The 27,273-nt window shown below is 39.0% G+C and overlaps 2 protein-coding genes across 8 annotated transcripts; one reads left to right on the top strand and one right to left on the bottom strand.

Annotated features, from left to right (window-relative positions):
• Positions 1 to 753: 753 nt before the first annotated feature.
• On the top strand, positions 754 to 26,062 carry LOC103151229 (protein ABHD17A-like). 5 transcript variants are annotated; one of them, XR_001664627.1, is made up of 7 exons: positions 754 to 952; positions 1,505 to 1,591; positions 7,013 to 7,517; positions 7,677 to 7,871; positions 9,173 to 9,352; positions 10,430 to 10,710; positions 26,040 to 26,062. XR_001664627.1 is itself a non-coding variant. In XM_016681280.1 (7 exons), the coding sequence occupies exons 3-7, from the start codon at positions 7,027 to 7,029 to the stop codon at positions 10,653 to 10,655; spliced, it is 1,053 nt and encodes a 350-aa protein (XP_016536766.1). In that variant the 5' UTR covers positions 754 to 952; positions 1,505 to 1,591; positions 7,013 to 7,026; the 3' UTR covers positions 10,656 to 11,637. The 5 variants fall into 5 exon arrangements, 4 of the variants coding, with proteins under 4 accessions (XP_016536766.1, XP_016536765.1, XP_007571230.1 ...); XM_016681280.1 differs by lacking the exon at positions 26,040 to 26,062 and having other exon boundaries at positions 7,013 to 7,279; positions 7,319 to 7,517; positions 10,430 to 11,637; XM_016681279.1 differs by lacking the exon at positions 26,040 to 26,062 and having other exon boundaries at positions 7,013 to 7,279; positions 7,313 to 7,517; positions 10,430 to 11,637.
• LOC103151228 (GRAM domain-containing protein 3-like) lies at positions 12,301 to 25,852 on the bottom strand. Of its 3 annotated transcripts, none has more exons than XM_007571167.2 (13): positions 25,547 to 25,852; positions 23,495 to 23,647; positions 23,304 to 23,361; positions 21,131 to 21,203; positions 20,759 to 20,862; positions 19,290 to 19,379; positions 18,730 to 18,801; positions 18,573 to 18,629; positions 18,392 to 18,470; positions 18,252 to 18,308; positions 18,046 to 18,145; positions 16,886 to 16,996; positions 12,301 to 16,358 (listed from the first exon to the last, which is right to left on the bottom strand). In XM_007571167.2, exons 1-13 carry the CDS (start codon positions 25,555 to 25,557, stop codon positions 16,343 to 16,345), a joined length of 981 nt encoding a protein of 326 aa, XP_007571229.1. In that variant the 5' UTR covers positions 25,558 to 25,852; the 3' UTR covers positions 12,301 to 16,342. The 3 variants fall into 3 exon arrangements, with proteins under 3 accessions (XP_007571229.1, XP_007571228.1, XP_016536767.1); XM_007571166.2 differs by having other exon boundaries at positions 25,434 to 25,850; XM_016681281.1 differs by lacking the exon at positions 12,301 to 16,358 and having other exon boundaries at positions 16,907 to 16,996; positions 18,238 to 18,308; positions 25,434 to 25,851.
• Positions 26,063 to 27,273: the final 1,211 nt, after the last annotated feature.

The following is a 27,273-nucleotide window of genomic DNA, read 5'->3' as shown; positions in this document are numbered from 1 at the left end:
GGCGGTCTTTGTCTCAATGTGTATTTGCAAACTGTAATTAGGCTTTTTTTTATGTTCCTTTGGTGTAATGGATTTTTTTTTATTGTTGAGTAGCCTTTCAGCCCATGTCAGCATAAGGGATATGGACAATGACAATCTACTGAAAGCTTCAGCCAACATCTCCACGAGGTCTGTTTTGATTGTTCAGGGGTTGACATGCACACCCTAAAACAGGCTCACGAGATAGTCAAATACTGTGCAGATTAACTCAAAAACAGCAAAATACCCCTTTTATTTAGCAACAGGCTGAACGTTTTAAATCAGTAGCCAGTTATGATATCTTCATGTACATGTTTTTTTTTTTTTTACAAAATATACGCTTTGCATACACAAAACTTACACTTTACACACAATATCAACCCCACTTAAGTGCTGTCCAACCCAATAAGATGCCTGGGGTGGCGAGTCACATTGCCCATTCCCCATTACTCAGAATCTGGGAAGCGTCGTCTCCCGTGTACATCTTTTAGTACGTAATGAAATGTTTAAAGTCACAGAACCCGGTTTGTATTGCTTTGGAATGATATTTGTCATAAAGGGTAAACAGCGCTAAACTGCATGAGAGAAAAAAATATATAAGAACGCATTTGATGTTTCTTCTTCTTAGTAAGCAGTATATATGACAAAAAATACTTACAATATATACCTATTTAGTTTAGTTTTGATATGTAGCTTTGTTGCCTGGTTGAATGAGGATTTGACGCTCTTACGTCACTTCCGGATGAAGTCGGGCAGTAGTAAAAAAAAAAAAATCTGGTAGCCATGAATTTCAGCTAGCTTGCCACCGACAACTGGTTGGTACACTTGAGTAAGTCCATCCATGTCAAGACACAAGAAGGATTTTCGTAGTCCTACGCTGCTTCTGAGTACATATAGGACCTCTCCATCCCGCCTATCGCCCTGCTGTGAATCGGTATGTAGGTCGCTTTCAGACGGCCAAGCTAACGAGCTAGCAGCAGCAGCCGCCGCTAGCTGGGCAACCTGCTAGCGGTAGTGATGGATGGATTTGGCTGCTAAATACAGAGGTTCCGGTGATTAGTTTGACTTCTGTCGTGTTGGCTTTCTCCTCGCCTGTATATCCTAATATTACGGACCAAATCCAACGCTTTATATCATGTTTAAAGCAGGTTACATTAGCATGCCAGTGAGTCTGTGTTTTTGCTGAGATAGTGCTGTGAGTATTATCCCTGTTTACCCTTGTCAAAAGCATCTGATGTCATGCAATTTATTGCCTATTGTTCATAGAGACCAACAATTTGCTGTCTTTGGAGCATTCGTAGAAGTAATCCTTGTTATATCGAGTCCTTAAAATAAACTCACATGTGTGATCTGTGATTTTAAGGGTTTTTAAACGTGTAGTTTACTATAAAATTAGACTGGAATACAAGAAGGTGTAGGCTGTCTGATTGTTTGTTCGTAATTAGTGCACTGTTCAATTTCAACGAAATCATTTTACTTTGACTAGGATCTGGCTGGCTCACCGAAGAGACTGCAAGACATTGGTGCAGAGCTTTTCCAGTTGACTTCAACAAAAAAGGATTTCTAAATACAGGTATGTGGTATGTTGGTAACCTTTTCAAAAGGATAGTATAGAAAAGTAAGTTATTTAATCTGGACAAATATATATAATATATGTTTTTATCAATGTTAATAAGATCTGTGTAGGTTGAAAGGTTAAGGTTGTTTTAAAAGTTAAAATTGCTTTAAAGAGTATTTGATCCGTTAAAAAAAATATTAATAATAATAAATCCACCCCTTTTCAGAAAAATATAGCATGAGATTGTCAGACCAAAGATTCAACAACAAACCCTTGCTATGTTGATAACTGGGAGGACAAAATGGATTGCAAATGATATAGGTATCCTTAAAGGTACAAAAACCATATAAGTGAATATGGTTGCGTATCTGAGCAAAAGGAGCAAACGCAAAGAATTTTTTTGGGTTTGGATATTTTATGTATCTTGGTGTGCTAATTTCTTGGCAGGCAACGTGTGCCTCTTAAATCGCTGCCGCCTACACTCTGGTGTTGGATCAATTCCTCCCTAACTTATTTTTCTTTAGTTCTTTTTTGTGTAGTCTTAAAGCTTAGAACACACATTTTCTTTCTCAATTTACAACACTGGAACATTGATGCCAGTTATATTTTTGTTGCTGCTCTATATTGAGAATGAAAATGTGGCAGATCTACATTGTATTACATTTGCAGGATGGTTCTGCAGAACCTGGTACAAAAAAATGACATTCTAACATTTTAACAATGCTTACTTGTTTTGTTTCAAAACAATTAATGTGACCCAAGACCATGTGATTTAGGTGTTACCTTTGTAGAACGTTAAAGACAATGCGCTATTCTAACATATTGCAACTTCTAAACATCAAATTACTTTTGCGAGATCAAACTTCAGGCTCTTCTGCGGCCTAAACTTTAATATTTCGATTAAAATATCAAATTTTGGTGATTGTTTTCTTCTGAGAAACTTTTGAGGTTCTCTTTTCTTATTATACTGGTGAAAGGAGTAAAGTTTAAAAGAAAAAAAAAATCTTTGCCTTTATTAAAATTGACACAATCTGAAGCAAAGCATTAAGGAATAAAATAGCTTTGAAACACTAAATATAAACACGCTACAAGCCGATCTACCTACAAGTGTATCAAAGCAGACAGTAAGTAAGGTAGCGTTAACATTAAAACAAACTGCTTTGCATGATAAAAACTTTTAGCGGGAGCAAATTGGAAGTGCATTGAAGACTGCAGCTTTGTCCTGTAGAAACTTCTGATCGTTGACAATATTTGATCCTAACAAAAAACGTCAACTCCATTGAAAGGAACACCAATGGTGAGTGAATTAAGGAGGGCACTATTACAATAATAATGTAGGACATGTAATCCAAAATGTTTTCATAAAACTGTAGGGCTCATTAGTTTAAGTATAAACATGGCATTTATTTTATTAAAGTACCAGACAGAGACTTTGTGTTGGCAGATTCCTTCACTAAAAGGCCCAGCATGGTCGTCGTGACAACGTGTCAAAATCGGCCTTCGTTGTCGCAGCTTCTTGATGAAAATCTCATAATTTTGTTCTCGGCCTCTCACCACCACCGCTATGTTTAGCCCCTTCTTCTTCATGTCAGGTCTTACTGTAGCTAGTTAACGTTTAAGTTGACTCTGACCAGGTCATGAGTAAATATGGGCAGGAATGTGGGTGGAGCGTGCAGGAGCTGTGGGCGACACTCCGATGTCATTTGCTGTGTCATTCATCAACGGAGAACCTCGAGGTTGTGATTTCATTGGACTCGAATAAATCCAGATATTTTATTTTGTCTTTAAGACAAACAAGCGAAAGAGCCAAGTAGTTTAGATTGAAGCCTAAAATGATGCTACATCTCGTCCTCCTCCTGGGCGTTATAATGGCTCACTCAAATGAACCCTAATAGTTAATTTTTTTCTTATAGAAATTCATTACTTGTGTGGCTTTGTAGCCTCTTTCCAGCTACTACTTGTTGTCCGACAGGTTAGGTTGAAGTGACTTTTGTGACTACACAGGTCTGTCGTTAATCGGGAAAACAGAACATAATATTTTGCATCTAGAATTTATTTTATCCTCATTAAACTAAATTTAGTTCATTTGTCTTTTTCCCCATTTGCAGTGATTAATGTGTTCTGTAGTTAATTAAGTGTTGCTGAGCAAACATGAGCTAATGAGCATAATAAAACAGTTGTGTGTCACTAAGTGGGAAAAGTGTGAGACTGAGAAGTTGTGAGAGAAGCATTTTGACTTCTAAATGTTGTTTATGTTGTCATTTCTGTCAGGGACCATGTGTTAAATCAATAAAGTCTAATAAAACGCCTTTCTCCATCTCCCTCTCTCCTCTCTATTGTCCAATATCTTGTGGCATCCTGTGTCCCCGTGGTTATTACTAATATTTCATAGTCGGTGATAAATGTGTCATTGTGGTAGGCTGCTTTTCCAGTGGGTCGGATGACAACATGCCAGATTTCTCTACAGATGATTTATTGGAAGCACAAGTGTATCTGTACACACTGGTGCACATACTTGATAGAAAGACCTGCAACGAATAAGATCAGTGAAAATAATTATCGTGAGGTTTTGCTTTTTATCGACTCCTGTGGAGGAGTGTTTTGTCAATCATGTGCAAAAAAACATCAATTCAATTTATTTTGCATATTAAGGAGAGTTTTGTGCTGTTGCAAAAAAAAAAAAAAAATTCATTTTAGATTTAAAGTTTTTCCAAAAAGGGTTAAGGCATATGTTTATTTACTTTATTATTTATCAGAAACTTTCCTATAATGATGAATCAGAATGCTTACTTCCAGCCAGAGTTTGGATTTTTACAATTGAAGCCCCCCCTTTGCCCTCGGTTAATACAGGTCATATGAAAATCACAGGATTCCTTCAAATCTTTATAACCCAACGTTTGCATTTGAACCTCAGCCTGAAAAGCTCACAACCTTTTGCCGTGTAAAAGCAACCTGATAATTGGTGCAATTTGGAGGTGTGTGTACTTATTCCTCCTTGGAGCTATGCATTATATGTTTTGTTTTATTTTTTATTTTTTTAGTTTTAGTATTGATGCTTTGTTGCCATTGGTTGGTTAGGTGATCCTGGCTAGTAGCCCTTGCCTTAGCACAAGGCTGTTTCATATTTTGATTACCAATCGAAGTACCTGCCAATGTCTAGTACGCTGCGACTACCAGTCACCATGGAGGAGTTGTGCGTTCTCAGTCCAGACTGGGAACTCTTATGCTTCATCACACTTAACCTGGATTAGGGATAGGCAACATGGATCTTATCACACAATTTTGTGGTATTTTTTTTAAATAATAAAAATACAATATATATTTAGAACCTATTTCTAGTATTTTATTTGTTTAGGCCACTGTGTAGCTGCGACGACATGTTTCTGCACTCAGAGCCACACAAACCCCCAAAATACTGGAATCCCATTTCAAAATGGCTTTCCAGGAGGCCTGTTGCATGAAGAGAAGTGACTTTCATCACTACACCACACAACAATAATTGCATCAGTAAATATTTTCACATTAATCGATACTCTCATGTAACCAACATTTTAAAAAACCCACCTATTTTGACAACAGTTTTCAGGCTTTTCTCATGATAAACCCAAATATTTATTACCGTAAGAAATTTTTCATGCCAACAATAAATTACATTTCTAGTGTCCTCAGGACCCTCCAGACCTGGATGGTTTATAATGTTGTGTAGCAGTAGTCTGAATGTGAACAGGGATTTGAGTAAGTCCTGTCTCTAAAGGTGTCAGCAGAGCCGGGCTTTGGACTTCAGAGCAAATCCAAAGTTGTCAATCGTTGTCGCGACATCCACAGTGATCAACCTTAGTTTAGATTGCTCTTCTTCTGCTGTAGTCTCCCTTTTCTGCAGAGCACACTTTTAGAGAAGCTGTTAATCGCATTAATGCATTTGTGAGAGTCCAAAATCCTGTCAAGAATAATAGTGCTGCTCTTTTGTTTGGCTTAGCTGTATATCTTTATACGCCTCCATATCAGACTAAAAAAACATCATGACACATGTCATGCTGATTATTGCTTTCTCAGATTATGACTTTGTTGGACTGAGTTGATCAGATTATCCAGAGTAATATTTCTTTGGGTACATTTTTAAAAATTAATGTAAAAAGTAATAAAGTGTTGGGAGTCATTTGCTAAATTCTTTTTTTGTATTTTTAGGCTTGTCTTGTTCACCTTAAACATCAAAACCACGTTTACAGTGTTGCTATTTTATGCTTCAGATATTTGACACCACATATTCTGAGTAACTGATATCTTGCTTCTGTGTTAAATTACTTTTTTCAAGCAACATATTTTGTAAATGTGTTTCTTTTTTTAAGCAAACGACTCTCTTTGCAACTTTATTAGATTTATCAGCTTTTCGATTGCCAACAGGCACTGGCTTTTAAACTCTTGACTCATTGTTAGTCCTAGACTTGTGTCTAAAGGTGCAAATTATAAAAATTATTTACTTATAATTTGGTAATTTGTCAGCTGGATTCTTGATCTGGAGAAAATAAAAATCATAAGCAGTTTTATGAAACTTTGAGCATAACATTGACCCCACATTTCTTTTATTGCACTACTTCTATTTCTTGTAAAATGACCATCTCTCTATAAAATTGCGTCAATATTTTCTATCTCCACTCTCCTTCCGAGATACAGATATACGCAGATGTTTTTCCTTCTCTGTCAAGTTAGAATTAATTGGCATTCAGTGGTGAGCTTTTGTTGCACTTTGAGTAAAGCGAGTGGCCATCTCTTTTTATTGTTGCTTTTTCTTGTGGCTTTTCCTCACAAGAAAACCTCCACTTATCACAAACCCAACGAAACACAGTAAAAGGTTCATGTAGATCTATAGCTGGATATAAACCTTTCCTGCTCTTTTCTCTGCTCAGTGTTCTAATCATCTTTTTTTTTCCCTTCACTTATTCTAAATGAACTGATTCAGATTTGTTTTTATTGAATTCACAATGGATTGTTTTAAAGACTCAAAACAATGTGTTTAAAAAATATTTTTGCAGCATTTTTTTTGTTTTGTTTGAGTCATCCCACATCACAAATATTGAGCCGACCTCACAGACAAAATGGAGCATGTTTGCATAGGTAATGCTAAGTCGCATTATTGCTCAGTTAGTTGTGGAGTTCCTCTGGGGTCATTCCTTGGATCCGTTTTATAGAAACTTCTCCATGTAAGGTCATTCACCGCCTGCCATGGAGTTGCATTCATTGCTATGTAGATCAAACTCTATTTTATGTGAACACTAAAGCAACTGCTTATTCAGCTTCTTATGTAAATGTTATACAGTTGTCAAGAAGAAATTTTCGAATATCAGTCAAAAAAAAACAAAACGTGTGAACTAGTTTTAAATAATTTTGTTTTTCATACGTTTTAATATTTTTTACTAATTCGCTGTCTCTCCTCTTCAGATTTGTGCCAGAAGATGAACGGCCTGTCCATACGAGAGCTTTGTTGCCTCTTTTGCTGCCCCCCCTGTCCCAGCCGCATTGCAGCCAAACTGGCTTTTCTCCCTCCAGAGCCCACTTATGCTTTGCTCCCCGACCCAGATCCCGGATCTGGAGCAACAACCGTGTCTGCCGCCAACTCTGGAGCTGCTCCCCCGTCACTCGGAGCGCCGGGACTGCGTTCGCGGCTGGGTAACGCTGGTGGATCAGACAGAGGAGGCGGTGGAGGAGGTGGCGGTGGCAGTGGAGGAGGAGGAGGAGAAGGAGGAGGAGGCGGCAGCAGTGGTGGCGCTGCCACCACCAGCAGCAGCATCGCTGGGCCTGAAGGCAGGTGGAAGTTGCACCTCACAGAAAGGGCCGAGTTCCAGTATTCGCAGAGAGAACTGGATGTGACCGACGTGTTCCTGACCAGATCTAGCCGAGGGAACAGGGTTGGATGCATGTACATACGCTGTGCTCCCAACGCCAGGTGAGACATGAATCACCACTGTGAGACTGTCGACGCTCAGACGTGCGCTTCACAAACCTGTTAGCAAGCCACCAGCGTTGTACAACAAATTTCAGGTTTGAGTTTCCAGTCTTTGCGCTCCACTAACTCCCATCCTTCTCTTCCCTGTCCGTCGCTCAGGTTCACAGTGTTGTTCTCGCATGGCAACGCCGTAGACCTGGGTCAGATGAGCAGCTTCTACATCGGCTTGGGCACCCGCATCAACTGCAACATCTTCTCCTACGACTACTCAGGCTATGGCGTTAGTACCGGCAAGCCATCCGAGAAGAACCTTTACTCAGACATCGATGCTGCGTGGCATGCCCTGCGCTCTCGGTAAGGAGGCAAGATTCATTTTAATTTAGCTGGCTCTTTATTTTATTTTTTTTAACAGTGGCTCATTTTTAAGTTAGACCAGTTACCAGATAGTTGCAGTAACTCTTTATTATAAGATATTTATAGTTTTGTTGTACAGTAGGAGTATGGTTTTGGCTATGTATAATTATGAGTAATTAAGATGCCAATAAAATTAGTAATTTAGATCCAAATGACTGTCAGTGCTCCACACTATTATAAAGAAATTAATAGGCAAAGAGTTTAATATGTTATTGTTACAAATGCCTGCCTGATGAGGCTTAGATATTAAAATACTAAGCCCATCACTGCTGTTATTTGAACAGCAATAAACTACATATATGTATGGAATAATAAATACAGACACTTTCTCTTGTAAAGAAGTTATGAGAGAGAAATGTAATTATTTTGTGAAATTTATTACAATCTCAATACGCTAGTGCACAAGTAAAGCTACTAAAAAGTACAAATATAAAAACGGAACCAATAACATGATGCAGTTCAGTATGAATTGTTAGTATTGAGTAACCAAATTTATTTTGTGAGGTCTGTAGATAAAATATAAAAGCAAGGAAATAAAAGAATGAAACATTGAGATTGGGTTAAGCTCACAGCCTACAATATTTGTACTGGATTTTCCTAAATCCCATTTGGTGAAACAAGAGGAACATCCGCTGAACTTGAAATTCCAGTTGACTCTATTCTGTGTCATATATTTTGAAACAAAACAAACAAAACAAAACAAAAAAAAAATCAGTCAGGACCGTGGGCAGCTCAGGCTTAAAAAAATAGTAATCAATATTGGCTTGAAAAGCTCAATCTGTGCATTTCTAACTACTGCATTAAATAAAAACGATATTATAAAGCTCTTGGGACCTTATCCTAGTTTCAAAATAACTAAATCTGCGACTCAATAATTCTTTTTATTTTAGAAAAGAGCTGTGTAAATTTAACATGACATAAAGCCTTAAAGGGCAAATTGCAAAGCGTAATTAAGTATAGTAGGAATTTTCCCTTTAAAATCTCAGTGCAAATCAAGACATTAAAAGGTAATATCACAATTAACTGTTGGGAGGAATAGCTTGTTGCTTTTCTCACTCGTGGAAACTTATTATGTGAAGCACTTTAACACTCATCACGCACTGTGTTGATTATAATATGTTTAAATTGCAAAACTTGGTATTTGTGAAAGTATTTGTCGACCACATTATTAAAAAAAAAAAAAAAGTTTTGTTCAGGTCGTTTTTCTGTTTTGTTCTGTAATTTATTGGCTTGTTTCACAGGTATGGCATCAGCCCTGAAAATATCATCCTGTACGGACAGAGCATTGGCACAGTGCCCACAGTAGACTTGGCATCGAGGTTCGAGTGCGCTGCGGTGATCCTTCATTCTCCTCTCACCTCCGGCATGAGGGTGGCCTTCCCTGACACAAAGAAAACTTACTGCTTTGATGCGTTCCCCAAGTAAGTTCCTCACCTCGGGCATAAATATGAAATTTCCCAAAAAAGCAACTCATGAATAAAATTTCAAAACGCAACGCAGTTGCTAAAATCTATATCGAGTCGAGAAGATTCCCTGCAGGCTTAACGGCATCTTTGGCATCCTGTCAAGTAAACTAATTGTTCTAGTCCAGTTAGAAACTTAGTTAAATTATTATTATTTTGGTCAAAACAATCAGTTAAGATTTTTTCTTTTTTTTTTTTTGTCAAGAAAAAAAACAAAAAACAATTTTACATTTTTCAGTAGTGAAGCAAAAAGCATCAGTCAGAAAGTAAAATACTAACATAGACTCGTGTCGTACTGCTCAGCGAAAACGAGGCAGCAGTCTGAGACAACACTCTTTGGTGTTGACGCTTTTACTGAAGGAGGAAGACAAAAAGTTAGCTATTTTTCATTTGTCAGACTGAAATCAACTTTCAGTTTATTCCTTATTCCCCCGTTTCTTTCAAAAATAAGAAAGAAAAGCTAAAGGAAATGGTATGCTTTGTCATATTTTAGGAGTTTAGTAATGACTTTAAATGAAACAATTTTGTTCTATCAGACTCAAAAAAGCAACACGTTTTTTATTCTGTGCGAGTCCTCTTTTAAGAAAAACTTTTAAATGTATATTAATTTTGACATGTGGTGAATGTTGTTAGAGATGAAGTAACGGCCTGAAAAAAAAAAGAAAAAAAAAAAAAAAACCTGCATCAAGGTTAGAATTGTTTGTTTTTAATTAAATGTAGACAATAGATTGGCGTGTTTTTCCCATTGAGGCTCCAAAACAGTCTTTTGGAAACAAGGTTGTATTTGAGTTAGATAATGAGCGTTGACTGCATCTGTTTAATTATTTTTTTACCCCAGGATATATTGTAGGACCATTTCTTGATGATTTTTATGCTTGATACTTTCTGAATACTCAGTTTTTTGTTTGTTTTTTTTACTGGAGAAGAATCCACAAAATTCTTACGGACGTAATCCGATGCACTCGAGACGCATTGCATGTGTGACGTTACGGCTCTTGCATTAAAATGCGACTGAAATCCATAAATCTCTTCCAGCATCGAGAAGGTTTCCAAGATCCCGTCTCCAGTGCTCATCATTCACGGCACAGAAGACGAGGTGATCGACTTCTCCCACGGCCTCGCCCTGTTCGAGCGCTGTCCCAAGGCCGTGGAGCCCCTGTGGGTGGAGGGGGCCGGCCACAACGACATCGAGCTTTACAGTCAGTACTTGGAGAGGCTACGGCGCTTCATCAACCAGGACCTGGCTGCGCAGCACGCCTGAGAAACAAGCAGCCTCTACGTGTTTGTATCTATGACACTGTGTATGTGGGTGTGTGGAAGCGTGTTTGCGATGAACGCGTGAGTGATTTTTGGTCACATCTGTGTGTCTTTTTGAAGCAGCACACCTGCAGGTTCAACACAAACACGACCGACGTTGTGTTTCCTGTTTTTAAAGGTGACAAAAAAAAAAGAAATTTTTTAAAACGTCATTAGCTTTATACATTTGTACAGTGTTGGTGAAACACTACAGAACTGGTGAAGTCATTTCAGAGCTGCAAGCGTCGTAGGGCGACGTGGAATTGCAGCTTTAAAACACGTCGACTTAATTCAATTGATAAGCGAGAGATTTTTTATTTTATTTTTTTTTTGTCCACAAAGGCACACAGATGTAATTCTGAAGTGGTGTTGGTGAGTATGCTGTGATTGTGTGTGTGTGTGATTGTGTGTGCGTTCAAACTTCTCTGGATCTGTGTGCACACATTGGTATGCGTGAGTGAATGTGTGTAGAAATGAAGGACATCCTGATGACTTGGAAACCTAGAGTAGTGGAAGGCTAATGAGGACATCAATATTGATGTTTCTTTTTTGTTTTTTAATCATGTGATTTATGTATAATAATGAAGAATACCTCCACAGTTTGACTAGTTCTCTTTTCCAGTGGACAAATACTGATCAAGCATGTATCCCCCTCCCCCCCGTCTCCACTACTTGTTTATCTTTTTAATGGACATCAATCTGACTGCCAGGGCATTCCCAAGTTTTTCTCCAGCTAACACTAACCTACTTAATGTGTGGTTTGGGGGTGATCTGTCTCCAGTCCTCTTGTTGTAGCCTGAAATCTTTTCACAGCTTGCGTGGCTACAGAGTGTCTCATACTTTCCCTCGTTATTAATTCTCAAAAGGCCAACTTCCATGTCCTAAACTTTCCACTAAGTAGCCGAAACGTGTTTCAGGGGAATAAATTAGATTTCCCATTCAAAAAAGGTTTTAATTTTCTCGGGGTTTTTTTTTTTTTTTTTTTTTTTTTTTTTTAAGTGCAAGTCTGCTCTGTCATTTTATGGTGTAAACCCAGAGTGGGAGCGCCAAAAGATTTAAAGAGACGTTTGCAGACACTCCAGGAAGTGGCTGCTCCCGAACAAGAAGCGGTAAAGAAAGTAGCACCTCATAAGACCGCAACGAGGTGACGCAGCAGAGAGGTTGCTGTGATTGAAAGGCTATAATGACGTGTGAGTTATTTTAGTGTTCTTGTTTATTGGGTGGAATGGAGCATGATGCAACTTTGTCACTTTTTTCTTAGAAAAAAGAACGAACTTGGGGATTTACATTTATTTTGGATTTTCTTTAATCGACACAAACTTCAAATGCATCCTTACTGATATTTGGATATATGTCTCGTAGTAAGTTGAAGGCAAGCCGCACAAGTTTCAGGAAGCTCTAACATGTTTGTGGCAGAATCCTGCCTGAATATCTGAACACGGATCCAGCTTTTAAAGATGGTCCAGCAGTTTTTCCAGCATATTCCAAAAGCTTGATGTTGGTCAACTTAAAAACCAGTTTCTATTTATATTTGGGATCATCGTTCCTGTTGAAAACCCAATCATATGTCTACTGGTTTGAGTTGAGTAATGTGGAGGCAGTCCTCCATCTTTTTTTTTATTGTTCCTGTACTGCTGTCAGCAGAATTGACCTCTCAGCATGATGCTGCCTCCACCCTTCGTTGGTTAAATATAGTTTTATGTTTGAAAGCCTCACTGACCTACTTGTATCTTCTCGATTGGGTCATTGTCTCCCTTCACCATAAAACCTTTGGCTTGACTTTGTGGCCAACTGCAGGTTTCGGGTTTTGGAGCAGCTCTTCCTCGCTCCGCTGCCCCTCAGTTCTTGCTGATATCAAACTCAGTTCACTGGACGTTGATACTGGTGTTTCAGCAGCTTTCACACCCCAGTGAATTTCCTTTCATCCACAGCTGACCGCCTGGAGCAGACAAACTAATTAAATTTAAAGTGTTTCAAATATTCAGTCAGAACCGCAGCTACAAAAAGTGTGAAATTTCTAACTTGCTAAGGCATTTGTCCAAAGTGTAGGGACATATTTGAGCACCTGATGTGTTTTGTGATTTGAAAAAGTGAAGTTGCGTTGTATAATCCTTCCACCCTGGGAAAATGGTTCAGATGCATAATTAAAAGTCTAAAATAAATCAGAAAATCATGGATTATAGTAGTCATGTCAATGTCTGAATGGCACTGTAAATGTTTTAATTTTTGGAGAGAGCCATTGTTTTTTTTTTCCATTTCTTTTTCTAAGCTTTGCTGGAAACTGTCTAGCTGCCTCTTGAGTGAGACGCCTCTTGAGAATTGAAACAAACGTAATTAAATGTTTTGGCCTTCGGTCAGAAGCGAGGCTAAAAAGTTGAGACCTTTGGAGCTTGATGCTTTGATAAAAGTTGACTCCAACAGCTTGCTGTCTGCTCCAACAAACCAACACGAATTACATCCGTTTTTATTCCGATGTTGCGCGTAACCTGAATTTTGCCGGTTAGCATTCATCCGTTTCTAGCCGCCACCGCCGCAGCAGCTCATTCGCTAGGCGAATTTTAGCTTCGATGTAATTTTTCCTGAGTTGATTGTTTCATAATCATCCTTCGTGATGTTGGGGCTGATAATGTGATTCAGATGAGGTGTCAGAATGGAATATAGCTTCCTGTACCTTCCTGTTTGTGTTTCCATCTCTGGCCCTAAATGTACAGAAGCTCTTCTTGTGGCTGGCAGCACACTGCAATGTCTGACACAAGCCATACCTGAGCCTCGTCACTGTTGTTGTGGTGCAGGTTCCACCACACGTACGCACACACACACACACACACACACACACCTTTGCACATCGACATGCATACACAAACACACACACACACTATATGTATTTACACATTTATATATATATTTATATCTGATCTAGCATGAAAAAGCAGGTCTTAAGTTCAGCACTATTGTATAAAGCATCCAAAGTGTAACAAGGGTATAAAATGTACGTCCGTGTCTTTTCATTATCATTGACTGTGTTCTAAAGGAGAAAAGCATCATGGATACAGGTTTTTCTGGGTGAAGTACCACCAGCAGGTCCTGTGTGCAGACCTGCTGTAGTACAAGGCGTTTGCCGCACAGGAGATCCATCAATTTCAGCGATTGTGGCCGCATTGTATCAAAGGGAACATTTATTAACCGGCGCTGAACTGATTGCTCCATTTTGGGAGTGCGCGTGGGTCTGGGGAAGCAGCAGAAGACGTTTTCTGAACCGCCACTCACCTCCTGTCTGCTCGAACAGGGGTATTTCTCTTTTCTTCTTCTTCCGTTCTCATCCTGTGCTTTGCGTATGTGATGTTTGAACGATGGAAATCCGTTGCATTCTCAAACTCAGAAATTGAGTCGTCAGAAGAATTTGAGAGAGTAAAAAAGTCCGTCTCTCTCTCTCTCTCTGGAAGTAAAATTTGTCCTCAGTTTTCTACCGGAATGGGGAAACCAGGGAGACCTCACTGGTTTGGAGAATCTGGGTTGGAAACGTACCGTTTATTGATGCACCACTATGGTTGATATATTGTATCCTTTGGCCTTGAATGTTCATTGATTGGGGAGGGTGGGGGGATAAGCAGTAAAAAAACTGTATGCATGTCTGTTGTGTTTTGCAGAGCAAATGATGGGATGGAGCATAATCTTGTGTTAATGTGAGGATAAAGGTGAATTCATGGCGTTGAAACATTAAAACTCCAAAAAAAAGAAAGAAAAAAAAAAAGACGTTTATCTGAATTTTTTAATGCTGATACTAACTGATGTAATGTTGATTTTTTTTATTTCTTTTTTTTTTGTGCTAGAGATTGACCGGGTCCGATGTTGGGGTGGGGGGCGGGGGATGTAGAACCTATTAGTAGACTGTTTATATGGTTACTGTACTTACCTGTTCTTTTCTTTGTATTATAATTTGTAATTTTATGTTGCTTTTTTGAACTGAAAATATGATGTAATGAAATGAATTCATGGGACTGAATCTTGACCTTTTTATGGACAACAAAATAAAATCACTTACGTACAAAAATATGAATTTGGGTGATTTTTTATTATTTACAATCCATAAATTAAAATTTATTGCACAAACTATGCAGTTACAAAGGTAGGCAAATATTTGTGCGTTTAAGACTGCTGCCATGTTGGAAGTAATGAATGAAAATGTTAGGGATTCTTGTAAAAACAGTAAGTTTCAGGTAAAGAAATCAGCTTTAAGTTATGCATTAAATTTACACTGTCAGAGCACATATTTTACACAGATTACAATTGGTGCCAGAAAATTCATTTGTGAAAAACACAATTTGCCAACAGTAAATCAAAACCTAAAATTTGACCCTTTTTATTAATGTTTAAAGAATCTGAAGATGGTTTTGGTTTCTTCGTATTGTTTTTTTGGGGGTAAACGTAAGGTCGCAAAAGAAAAATCGGACGCCATTGCTACCCTGGGTTTAATAAATCTGTAGTGGCTTACTGCCCTCTGGTGGTCAGATGCTGTCATTAACAGGCTGAAGTACATCAACTTGAAAGGTACAATAAAAAACACCACCATCGGGTGTGAGGCTTAAAAATAAAGACCTAGCGAGTTTATATTCCGGCTGAGTTATGAGACTGAGTCTGTTCTTATATTTGCAAAAAAAAAATAAAAAAAAATAGCTGATCCAAAAAAAACACATCAAAAATCACTGCCAAGGTGCGCTAGTTGTCTCCACATAGTTCTGTTAGCTTCTGGCGCTGGGTTGTTCCTCACATGCAGACTGGAAAGGCATGCACCAGTTTGGGATTCCTACACAGACCTCCAACTTGAGTAAAGCTAATATAGTTTTATAGCATTTACTTTAAAGAAAGAAAGAAAGAAAAAAACACCAAATATAAATGTGAATGTGATCTATTATTTGGTGCAACAAACATAGCCACTAGAATAACAATTCTACAGTTATAATATGCATAACATTATTTTTGATAAATAGATTTAAGCAAAGACCTGTTAAGTTTAGTTACCAATAATCTCAGTGGACTATGCAGTTATAGAAGTTAACTATTAACTGTACCTCACTGATTTTATTACCTTTGGCATCTGCCTGTCGACTGATTTATTGTGAATTTCCCAGCTGCATTTTTGAAAACCACACACCTTAATAAAAGCACCATCTTTTAGCCACAGTACAGCAACAAGTGGGGGAAGGGCAGCACTAAGTTACTCCTGTCAAAACTGTACTGTCAGTTAAATAAAAGGAAACGAACCGCTACATTGTCTGTTGTGAATAATGCACCGTTAAACGCTTTGGGTCTTAATGAAGCCAAGGTCATACTACACTCAGGTATATTCCTCACATTTCAAGGATTGGATTGGTAGCAGTACGGGGTTAATTTTAGCAGTTGTATGACAGAAATTTGTGGAGGCAACTTTTAGAAACCCTGATACAGAATCCTATGTATTTCTGGGTAAAGAGAATCCAGTTGTACCTTTAAGATTAGCTGTAGAACATCAACTTTAAACAGGAGTTTACTTTCTGTTGTGAAAAGTATTTGTGTGCAATACTGGAAAAAAAAAATTATACATGTTCCATTTAAATATACATTCTGTACAAAAGTCAGTATGCGTTATTGTCGAGATGTCTTTGTTCCAGGTGTTTATGTTTCCTGGTACCTGGTGGGAAAAACAAGACGAGGACGAAAAGTGAGCTGAAGATGGAGGAGGAGTGAAATTAATATTTAGCCTAATCAAAACACACTTATAAGCAACTTAATAAAAGTTGGTTACATTGTAGCTTTTTAAAATAATGCTAAATTGATTTTATTTAATAAAGTAACATTTTATTGCTAAAATCTGACTTCAAATCTAACTCTGGCAAACGTAGATCTGAATGCTTAAGTTTACAAACAAAGGTGGATGTTCTGAGACAAGATTTACTGTCGAGATTTCAACAAGTTTTTAATTCCTCCCTGTTGTTTCAGCACAAAAAATACAGACAATACATCCTGGTTTGCAATCACTTTTCTCTCCTTCTGACACGAACAAGTATGGCCACTTCTCCCCTATCTAGCTGCGATCAGCAGTAGCTAATTGTTTGAAAACCGGTTTGAGACGTCTCACTTTTTTCCCACACACACACACGCACACACACTCCTTAACCGACTTCCACCATGCGGGTTTGTTTGCGCGACTTCACTCACTCTGCGTAGTGCGAAAACAGATCGGTCAGGGCTCCTAGAGAGCTCAGCTGCTCCTCCAGAGCGGTGATCCTCAGCCCGATGTAGCCGGACACCAAGAGCAGCAACAACATCCTGCGAGAAAAACAAACAAATAAAAAAAAAAAGGAAGGAAGGAAGGAAGGAAGGCATTACATGAATGCAAGCTTCGCGTTCCACAAGTTACAACCCCAAGCTGTGCTTTCACTCTCAGGGTTAAAGGCGTGAGATCATAGAGTGCTGATTTTACCAACAATAAGATATCAGTTACATCCATCTTTGTGGCGCACAAGGAAAAATCACGGCACGTTCAGAAAGTTGACGTGCCAGCACGGGTGTGTATGTTTTAACATTTCCAAGCTCAAAAAAGTTTGTCAAAAGATTGTTTTCTGCAAGAGTCCGCATTACCGAGCCTCAATCACATCACTGTCCTCTGTGATTAAAGTATCTAAAGTTTGTTCTTACGGAAGAACTGGACTTCTTTAGTTAAAAGGCCAAATGTCTGAGTCCTCCATGACGCACACTCAGTTAGAAATGTGCAGTAGTCAGCAAAAAAAAAAAAAAAAAAAACTTTCGCTGATGGAGGTGGGAAAATATTTATACCCTTTGATCTGACATGTTGTATTTTATTAGGCCTTTAGGTTACAGATCAAAACAAAGCAGTGCAAGACTGAAATAGCAGGAACGGACACATGGTTTTCAATTGTTTTTGTATAAATCTAAGTCTGGCATAAATATCTGTTCTGCCACCATTAGTCTGGTTAACCTTCAGCACAATTTAGCATCACCTTCAAACTTCACTTAGTTTGAATGACTATTCTCACCAATTGTGTGGTGTTACTTTGTGTCCCACATAAAATCCTACATTGAAGTTTGTGAATGAAATGAGTGTTTCAGCTAATTCATTCCACGCAACTGGCTGTCGTACTTAAATTATCTGCTGACTGGACAACTTGTGACAGAGTTAGATTTTCAGCCGCTTTATTTACATTCAGCTTAGATAAGGATGTGGGTTTTATTTTGCCGCAGTAAAGCAGCTGAACGCGGACCGAAGTGAACAGAGTGAGAGCCAGGAGACGGATGGCTTTTCAAACAAACCGAGAAAGTTTGGCTCGGCTTTAGCAGACTTGTGCGGTGTTACTCACAGGACCAGGAAGACATGGAAGACGACTCTTAGACTCAGAACTTCTCTGAAGAACAATAAAAGCGTAACTTTCTCAAGGAACCTCCAGATCCACGACCCGGCTAACAAGAAAAAAAATAAATAAATAAAACATTTAAAAAAAACGAAAGCATCAATACAAATGTAAACACATCAACAAGTCAGGAGTCGTTACTCGGGTTTTCTCACCTCTGCCATTTTCATTTGTGAAACCGCCTCCCTGCGCGGTCTTGCATGTGCCGTCAGCTGCGGAGGAGACACAAATGCGTCGTTATTCGCTGCGGCGACGTCGACATGCTCTCTACTGCAGTTCAGATCGGCCTCTTTACCTCCACCGCCGATCGGAGAAACGCTGTGGTTGAGATCGATGTTCTCTAAACTGTCCTCTAAACTGGAGAAGCTGGAGGTCTGTGGGCAAAAAGATTTGCGGAGGCTGAGAGTCGTTTTTTTTTTTTTTGTTTGCTTCTGGATTCGCGCCGCCTATAAAAGTCTCCTGAGACGCAGACTCACCGGATCATGCTCAAACTCTGCAGAGGACAGGTAAGGGCTGCTGCTTGGGCTGCTCTCCTAATGCAACCGTTAAAAACAAAAACAAAAAAAAAACAAAAAAACTGTTAAAAATCTGAAGTTTGCTTTTGCTCACCAAATGGGAGAACGTTTCATTTACCTGAGGCTGACAGCAGAGGCTTTGGAGGAGTTTGCAACAGGCACTATAGTTCCTCACTGATGCAAACAAATACTGAAAGAGAAGAGAAAGGGTTAAATTTGGGCCAAAGCGTGGCATAGGGTTTGCTCTGCAGAATTAGCATTAATTTCCGTCTTCCCTTCTTCCCCCACTACTGTTTCAATGTTTGATTTTCATAGATTTTTTTTTTTAATTATTATTATTATTAGCTGGAGCCAAAACTGAGGGAGATAACAGAGTCAGGCCATAAATTTCAGTTCCTGGAGGGAACAAGTCTCACCTGATGCATCTCAAGCTCAAACTGCGCAAAACAACTCATAGGTGTTCTGTTAAACATGCTGATTGGCTTTCGTCGCCAATTACAAAAGGCACCGAAGTCCCAGTAATGGCAACTTTATCGGTTTCAAGCGTAATCATATCTGGAATACGTTGCTTCAGCTCCGCAACAACAACGCCGCCTTTGCTCAGGCGACCCCCGAAGCGATCTGCATGGAATACCAAACACTGTGCCGGTCTAAAAAGCGCCAGTGGAGGAGCCTGACCTTCTCTCCGCCAGATGTTAGCACGGACAGCATAGACAGGGTTGGGTTGTGTTTCTTTATCTCCTTCACACTGGAAATAGCAATCACCACCTGTATTAAAAAAAAAAAAGAGCAGGTCAGTTCTGGACGCTGTGCTACATTTGAGTCATGCACCTAACTGGTGTATTTATCCAGCGAAGGCGAAACACCTTTGGGTAAAATAGAAAAGGTTTTTGTTGTTTGGATTCCCTGAAATATCATCACGCACTGATTTGTTGGAATGATGGAAGTGACGGTTTAAAAGGTTCACAAAATGGCATTCAATACCCTGAAGTAGATCTGTTATTTGTTGTTTTCTTTTTCTTAGTTTGTTGTTGTTTTAGGAAAGTAGAGGAGGTCTTAGCTGCTCTACCTGTTAGCTTTAGCTTCCAGCTAATCGGGATTTATATCCACTGAAGATGGCGAAAGAGTTACAAATATGATTTGACCGCTTACAAACTTCTTCTGTTTTTCAGCAAATATGAGACAAAGATGAGCTGAGTAAACACATAATGATGCCTGGTTATAAAATGATGATTATAAAAAAAAAAAAAAAAAAAAAAAAAAAAAAAACAACCTGTGAAAAAAGTGAAAAGCTAATTGAGCCCAAAATCTAGTAACTGGTTGTGTCAAATATTTGTGACAACCGACTATCATGCTCACTCTTCTTTTGCCAAGCGTGTCATTCGTTTTAAATTGAAGCATCAATTTGTTTTGAGTCCAACTTTAACTAGGCCACTTTAAAACCTTCCTAAAATTGGGGAGGGAAAACTGCTGCATTTTCCCCCCAATTTTATTTATACAGCAAATTTTATTTTACACAAAAACTCCAACAGCAAAGCGGGGCATACACAACTGCGCACGTCACAGGCGTCACCTCCACATGATAAAAAGAAGAAAGAAAAAAAATCTGAACTTTTATGTTGGGCTGTCCGACTACAGAAGACGAAAGCGAATTCTGTGGACGAATAAAGCTAAAGTCAGAGACTTCTTTAAAAACCTGAAATGCTCCACTTCCAGTAAAAGAGAAAATATTTTCATGTTCATTAAATTAGGATTTTCTTCCCTATAAATCTCATTAGTCAGATTAAACGTACTTTTTGAAAATAACAGCCTATATGAAGGTATTAAACATGCTTTCAGTTAAGTCCATCTGTACTAAAAAGGTTTTTTATTGGTCTGATGTAATATTCTAATCATAAACATTATGTTTTCATTCGCTGCAAGTGGAAAATCATCAAAACCGGCAGAAACATCAGTCTGTGTGTGATTGACCTATATTATTAATGTGTTTCACTCAGTGAACATATCTAACGAAATAAGTGGAATTTTCAATAAGATTTAAATTTACCGACCGAGTTTGTACGTGAAACTTATTTGGCTTTTCGTCACATTTTTGACTTTTCTCTGACGTTCTTGTTACACGTCAAAAATGCACCAAAGCGAATTACCTTGGTCTCTTTCAGGAGCACAGACGAGTAGAAGCACACGTTGTTCTCTGAAACAAAGAGTTTTCCGTGATACAGGACCTCCCTCTGCAAGGAACAGGTAAACGCTGCAACAACAGAAGCGCATAAAATAAAAAAAAATTTAAAAAAAGAGGGTCACCGGGGGGAAACATGAGCACATCTGCTGAATCATTTATCCACGCGAGGCGCTTGTGGCTCCGCAGGACATTTTGGCAATCGAGCACATCCGGAGGTCCGGCGATTGGAAAAGTAAGACAGCGGAGATAATTGGAACAAAAGTCAGGACGTGAAGTGGTTTTCCATAATCGATCGCCGTAAATGAGCAACAGACTTTTTGATTGCGAGAACACTCACTGTGCGTCAGCCTCTCCTCCGCCGGGATCTCTGGAAACAGTTTGTGGAAGGTTTTGATGTACTTTATGCAGCTCTGTGGAGGAACACAAACAGCTGTTCAGATGTGTGGATGTTGAGCAGTTTAACCGAGAACCTTTTCCTTTCGACACAAAGTTGGACTCGGATCGGAAGTAACAAATACTCGGCTCGGGAGCAACGGCAACACTAGTGCGATCGCAGCCGATGACAGAGGACGTGCCATCTTTCTGGGAAGAAAGTCCTTTAAACTTGAAAAGTAGCACACATTTGAGATCACTGCCAACACTTGAGGGATTACCTTTTTTAGATAATAAAAGCAATTATCTTTTATTGTTTTCACGCAGCGACGAATGCAGCAGCCTGCTGCAGACGGAGAAAATCACATAGGTTAAACTAAAAAGCGGGGGCTTGCCTAAAATACCTAACTAAATCTTAAAATGACATAAATAGGGGATGACACTCCCATTTTTATTCCTACTAGATTAAGCTTAATACAACCCACTGGGCCAATATAGTGCCTTTTTTCCTCCTGTGTCATTCTTATATTTTGACACTGACATCATATATGAAAAATTTGAAATCTACCATTTAAGATCCAAATTAATTTCATTTGTTTTTCTATGTTTCTTTGTTTTTTTTTAAGAAATAGGAACTTTAGAACAATTCAATTTAGTTCAACTTTTGTGAATGATGTGAATATATATATGTATATATATATTTTTATCCAGATAAGGTTTTTGAAACCGTTAGGGAAGTTTATAGACCCAGTCTAATATTTGACATCAGAATGAACAAATAATGATGACTAACATTAGTTCCTTTCTATTAGTTACTGAATAACAAGCCTGTGCGTCACTTGACAGCATCTCATTTAGGTCATTTATTCAATTGATACAGGTGTGTTGGAGCAGGTGTATCTAAAACATGTGGGGCCACGTGCGAGTATCTTTGAGGCTGTTCCTGATTTATTTATTTATTTTTCCCCTTTGGAGATCCTATGGTACTGATGCACATTCCTGGGACGTCATGCCGTGAAAGCAAGTCTTCAAAATGTCCCGCTCCTAAAGCATTTTTCAGAAAATGGAGTTCATCTTGTCTGGAAACTGCTTCACATCGTCTCCTATACCAACCAGCGAGCAGCAAAGTCAGTCTGGGGTCAGTCAGACAGTCACTGTCGACGCTCAATTAATGTCTGAAATTTCCAGATTGGCAAACTTACTGAAGCGTCTGCTTTTTCAGAGCTACTCCCACCTGCAAGCGTCAGTTAGTGCAAAAAAAAAGGGAACTGGAGGGAAAACGATCGTTTGCCACTCAGTGGCGACTACAAGGCTCACCGACAAAATAAATCTGTGCAAAAAAAATAAATAAATAAACAAAAAAACATGACATTTAAAATAGGATGAATGCATGAGCAACCATAAAGAAAGTCAATCAAATTTGCTAAATGCGTTCTGCCTAAAGTTAAACTCGCATTCAGGGTCTTTTTGTGATGGCAATAAAATGTGAGAATTTGTTTTTGGTTTAAATAACTGGGCCTTTTTCATAAACAGTTCTTGCAGGTATGTTATAATGTCATATATCAATTTAGCATTTGTTGCATTTCTTTTTTTTTTTCTTCCTACAATCCAATATATTACTTCAATTTTAATTAAAGTGTCACTATTGTCATTTGAAAATAAATTTATTTTTTAAATTTATAGAATATTATCTGATTATCTCTATGTAGCACCCAATTATGTTCCGCCCTGATTACTACAAGATTTTCCTGTTCAGGTTTCAGACTGATGAGAAGTTGTTTTTGTTTTTTTAATGCCTTAAAATATTATTATATACTTTGTGTTTTTCTGTCAAATAAAATCCCAACAGAAAACGTTGGAAGATAAAGGTTCCATTGAGACAAAACATAAAATAACTGGGCCTGACATGTGATGGAAAATCTTAACATTTGAAATGTTTCCCCCTCCCCCCATTTCTTGACAACACAAGCTTTCACAGATATCACAAAGTGTAAATCTCAATTCAAGCTACATATCTGGGTCATAACTCTTTATGGCTTTAAAAAGGGGGGATGCTACAAGTTTACATATTTACTTCACGTGCAAAGAAAAAGGAAACAACACACTGAGGCGATAAGGAAAGTATGAATCTGACTTACAGGAGTGATGGTGAGCACATCCGATCTGCTGAGACAATCTCCTGCTGTGGCCTGGTCCCTGAAGTCACAAACGGTTTCGTTTCATTTGGATGGACGGCATCGCCGCACAATCTCAGAATAAGTGTGATGTTTTCTCTCAACTGGAACTTTTCTGGATGTCCGTGTGGTGCTGAATGCGTTGTGCACGGTACCTGTTGCCCATTCTGAAGCTTTGAATTAGCCGCCTGCCCTGCAGCTGCTGCTGCTGCTGCTGTTCGACATTCCCCAAATTCAGGCTCTGGCTCCGGCTGCACTTCTTGACGCTGCCTCTTCTCGTGAGAAGAGGGGAGAGCTCGTCCACAACTCTGATCCAGGAGGGGGAAAAAAAGAAACGTCAAAAGGGACGATCCGGCTTTTTTAAATGAGCCTCGCAACGGCTCAGATCGATATATGCGAAACAAGGTAAAGAAATGAAATCGCTGATGGGAACAAGAGTTGGAGGCGCAGCATTTTTAGAGGCGTCAGCGCGGATCAAAGCGGCTCCAGTGTGCTGACAGCAAACATCATTTCATTAAAACCTTCAGCTTCATCGTTCCGTCTCGGACAGAAACAGGAATTCGGCTCGTTTTACACAAACGCCTTGAAAAGCATCAACAAAGAGTCATGTTCAACTCTGCAGGAGCCACGGATGAACAGCAAACAGGCACAAGGAGAGTTGTTTCGTTTCTATGAATCCAGTGTAATGCGCCTGTCGGGTAACGCCGCTCTTCACAGCAGGTGTTTGAAGTGCCACAGCAGCGAAATTACAGCCCTGAGCAAAACTACTTACACCCTTTGATTTTATTCCCCCTCCCCTTCATATTTCCACAAAGTTCAAATTATTATATTGGGATTTTATGTGACAGACCAACACAAAGGAGGGAATGTGTGTGGACAGGAAGTAATAGCGTACATGCCGTTTGAATAAAAATAATAATAAAAGTAACGAAATGTGCGACTTGCAATAGTATTCACTCCACTTTACTCTCATGTCCATACATAAAACCTAGTAAACAGAGATTATCTGTTTATAATTTAACTTCAGCTGTTCTGTGATTCCCTCACAGGCTTGTTTCAGCAAATCAGCGAACAACCTGCATTGTGAAGATGTGGAAGTTGTGGAGAATTTAAAGCAAAGTCAGTTTTACGAAGCAATATCCCAAGTAAGTTAGAACATTTGCTGCTCATGCCGTTACAAATTCGTGTGTGCCTGCTCATGCTGTTGCAACTGTGGAGGAGCTGCAGAGTTTCACGGCCTAAGGTGAGAATTTCTGTGTCAGCTCTTAGCCATGTACTCGGTGAAGCTAAGAGCAAATAATAAAAAAAAAATAATTTCAACCACTTTTTTGGCCTATAAGCAAATGTCAAATGAAGACTGCAAAGTATGAGACAAATGTGCTTGCAGCATCAAGCTGAGCAGAGGTCCACCTTCCGGCAGAATCACAACCCAAAAAGAGACACAGCGAAATGGCTTTGGAATGGGAAAACGTAGTCCATATGCTAGAATGGCCTCTTCAAAGTCCACTTAGATCAGTAGAATTAAAATGCAATGCTCTCCATCCAATCCGAGCTCCTTTGCAAAGAAGAACGAGCGAAGATGCCGGTGTCTAAAAGCCTGTAGAAATGCAACTCAAAAGAGCAAAAGAGGGAGCTTTATAGATTTTTTTTTTATATGTAAATAAACGACTAATTAAACCCTGTTTCTTTTTATTTTTCCACCTTCACACAACTTTGAATCGGCCTATATACCCCATAAAATCCTTGTAAATAGGTTGAAGCTTGAAGTGGTAACGTGACAAAACGTGAGAAAACGCGATAAAGTGCGAGAAGTATGCGTGCTTCTGCGGCGCTGCATCTCTGAGTTATTGCTAGTCATTCTGCCGTCGCTGGGCAACAGCAGGGATCCCTGGAGGTTGGTTTCACTTTGAAAAACCAAGCAACGCAGAGTCTGGTCACATATATCTACCCAAGGACCAATTAGTCATCATAAAAGACGGACCTTACAAAAGGAGAGAAGCCTCGCGAAAGCCTGGCAGCAATACAATAAGTACAGTTCACATTTAATTCATTCTTTTGTTTGTTTAAAAAAAAAAAAACCCGAGAAATACTCACGAACTGCCCACTGAGAGTTTTCTGCTTTTCTGAGTCATGACAAAAGAAGACTTCCCAACTTCCACACAAAGTAGTCAGTCACCAATAACACGACAGTGCGATGATGTTCTCACTTCAGACTCATTAGCTCTCAGCGCCTGGCGGTCCAGTGTTTTCCTTTTCCTGGAAGTCGCTTGGAAATAAGCAGGTGACGGAAAGAGAAGACTGCCCACTTGTTCAAGGGATACAGGTGGGGAGGAAGCGCCGTTTCAAACGAGCCAATCAGAGGACGACTGCGGAGGTAAAAGCTGTGACGGTGGGCGTGGCCTGCTACACGAGCACATTCAGAGACGGTATGTGGAGATGGCGGCGAACCTTCGCATGACAAGTCACGCACAAGCCTTTTAACCTGTTCGGCCTGCGCAGATAGGCATCAGAGTGATTGACGTCCCGCTTCCAAAGACAGTCCATGACTTAGCAGTTTTCTCAAATGCTTACACGAAAAGTTTCACATTTGTCAGTGAGGTAATCAAAGCTGATTATATTAAAAAAAGATCCAGCTGACTATAATTATTATTTTTTTTTTGTAATCAGATCTGTGTCGAATTTGTACCGTTTAATTTATTTTGTGTGTGTGTGTGTGTGTGTGTGTGTGTGTGTGTGTGTGTGTGTGTGGTTCCAGTTTTGTTTTTCTAGTTGTGTTTTAGTTTAGAAACAAAATATTATTTCACTTTCACTCAATTGAGAGTGCAATAATTCCAGCAGCAGTTTCCTCTGCCAATTTGCACATCTGCACACATCTTGGTCCGTTCTTCTTTACAAAATACCTCAAGCTCAATCAACCTGCACGGAACACATTGACCCACTTGAGTTGTGGATATATGTTCTTCAGACTTACCATAGTCATATTTGGGTAAGTTTATAATTGTTTAGGTTTAATATTTTTTTTCTTTTCTTTTTTGCTTTTGAGTCACAAGCTTTGAACATTCCTGCTTTTAACGTGACGGAATGTGAAAAGGCTACAGAGCTAAGAATGCTTTTGCTGCATAAACAGACAAAGATATGAATACGACAAAGACTAGCGAAAACCTCCTAGTCTTCCTGATGAAAGGGTAATTGATTAGCTTTTTCAGGCTTAATGGTTGACCAGCTGAGGTTTATTTTTTTTCCAGCACAGCTGTAGTCTGAACCTCAGTTCAGTTCAGAACACAAGATTCTTCAAACAGGGCATAGACACTGCAGGCTAATATGATGCTAGCATTTTTTTTATTTATTTATTTTTTTTATGAACCTCGTGTTTGTTGCTGACTCACATAAACTGTTGCTGTTGAAGATTTCAGTATAAATAACTTCATACAAAAGAAAGTGCAAAGCCATGGAGCCTGTCTTTTAGAGAGGAAGAGCAGCGTGATGAAGAATGCGCTGCGCTGTTTAGATAAGCATCAGTGAAACGATGGCAGAGAAACACAGACGTTCCACATGATGGCGTCCACTGCAGACACAGCTACTATGGCAGGGGTCATCTGGCAGATTCTCTGATTCTTCTCAACAAAATGATTTAGAAATTACTTAGATTCAGAGATAAAAGAATAAAAAGAACGTGTGCAACATTGCAAAACCAAAGAAAGGGTTTATCAGTGATGATTTTTTTCAACCTTAAGCATTTAATTGCCCATAATTCAACACTGCGACCCAAGGCCTCCTCAGGTACTTTATCTCAACATGGAATTTCTTGTTCTTCTATTTTTTTTTTTTTGTTTTTTCAAGAAGAACAACCTTGAAACCTTCTGGCTTTCTGAAAGATCTCGATGAAGCGGCTCAACAGCAGAAAGCAGGAAATAAAAATACTGTTTCCACCCAC

Source organism: Poecilia formosa, unplaced genomic scaffold, assembly GCF_000485575.1.
Source record: "Poecilia formosa unplaced genomic scaffold, Poecilia_formosa-5.1.2 Scaffold275, whole genome shotgun sequence".
Lineage (NCBI taxonomy): Eukaryota > Metazoa > Chordata > Actinopteri > Cyprinodontiformes > Poeciliidae > Poecilia > Poecilia formosa.
This window is presented reverse-complemented; position numbering and strand designations above follow the sequence as displayed.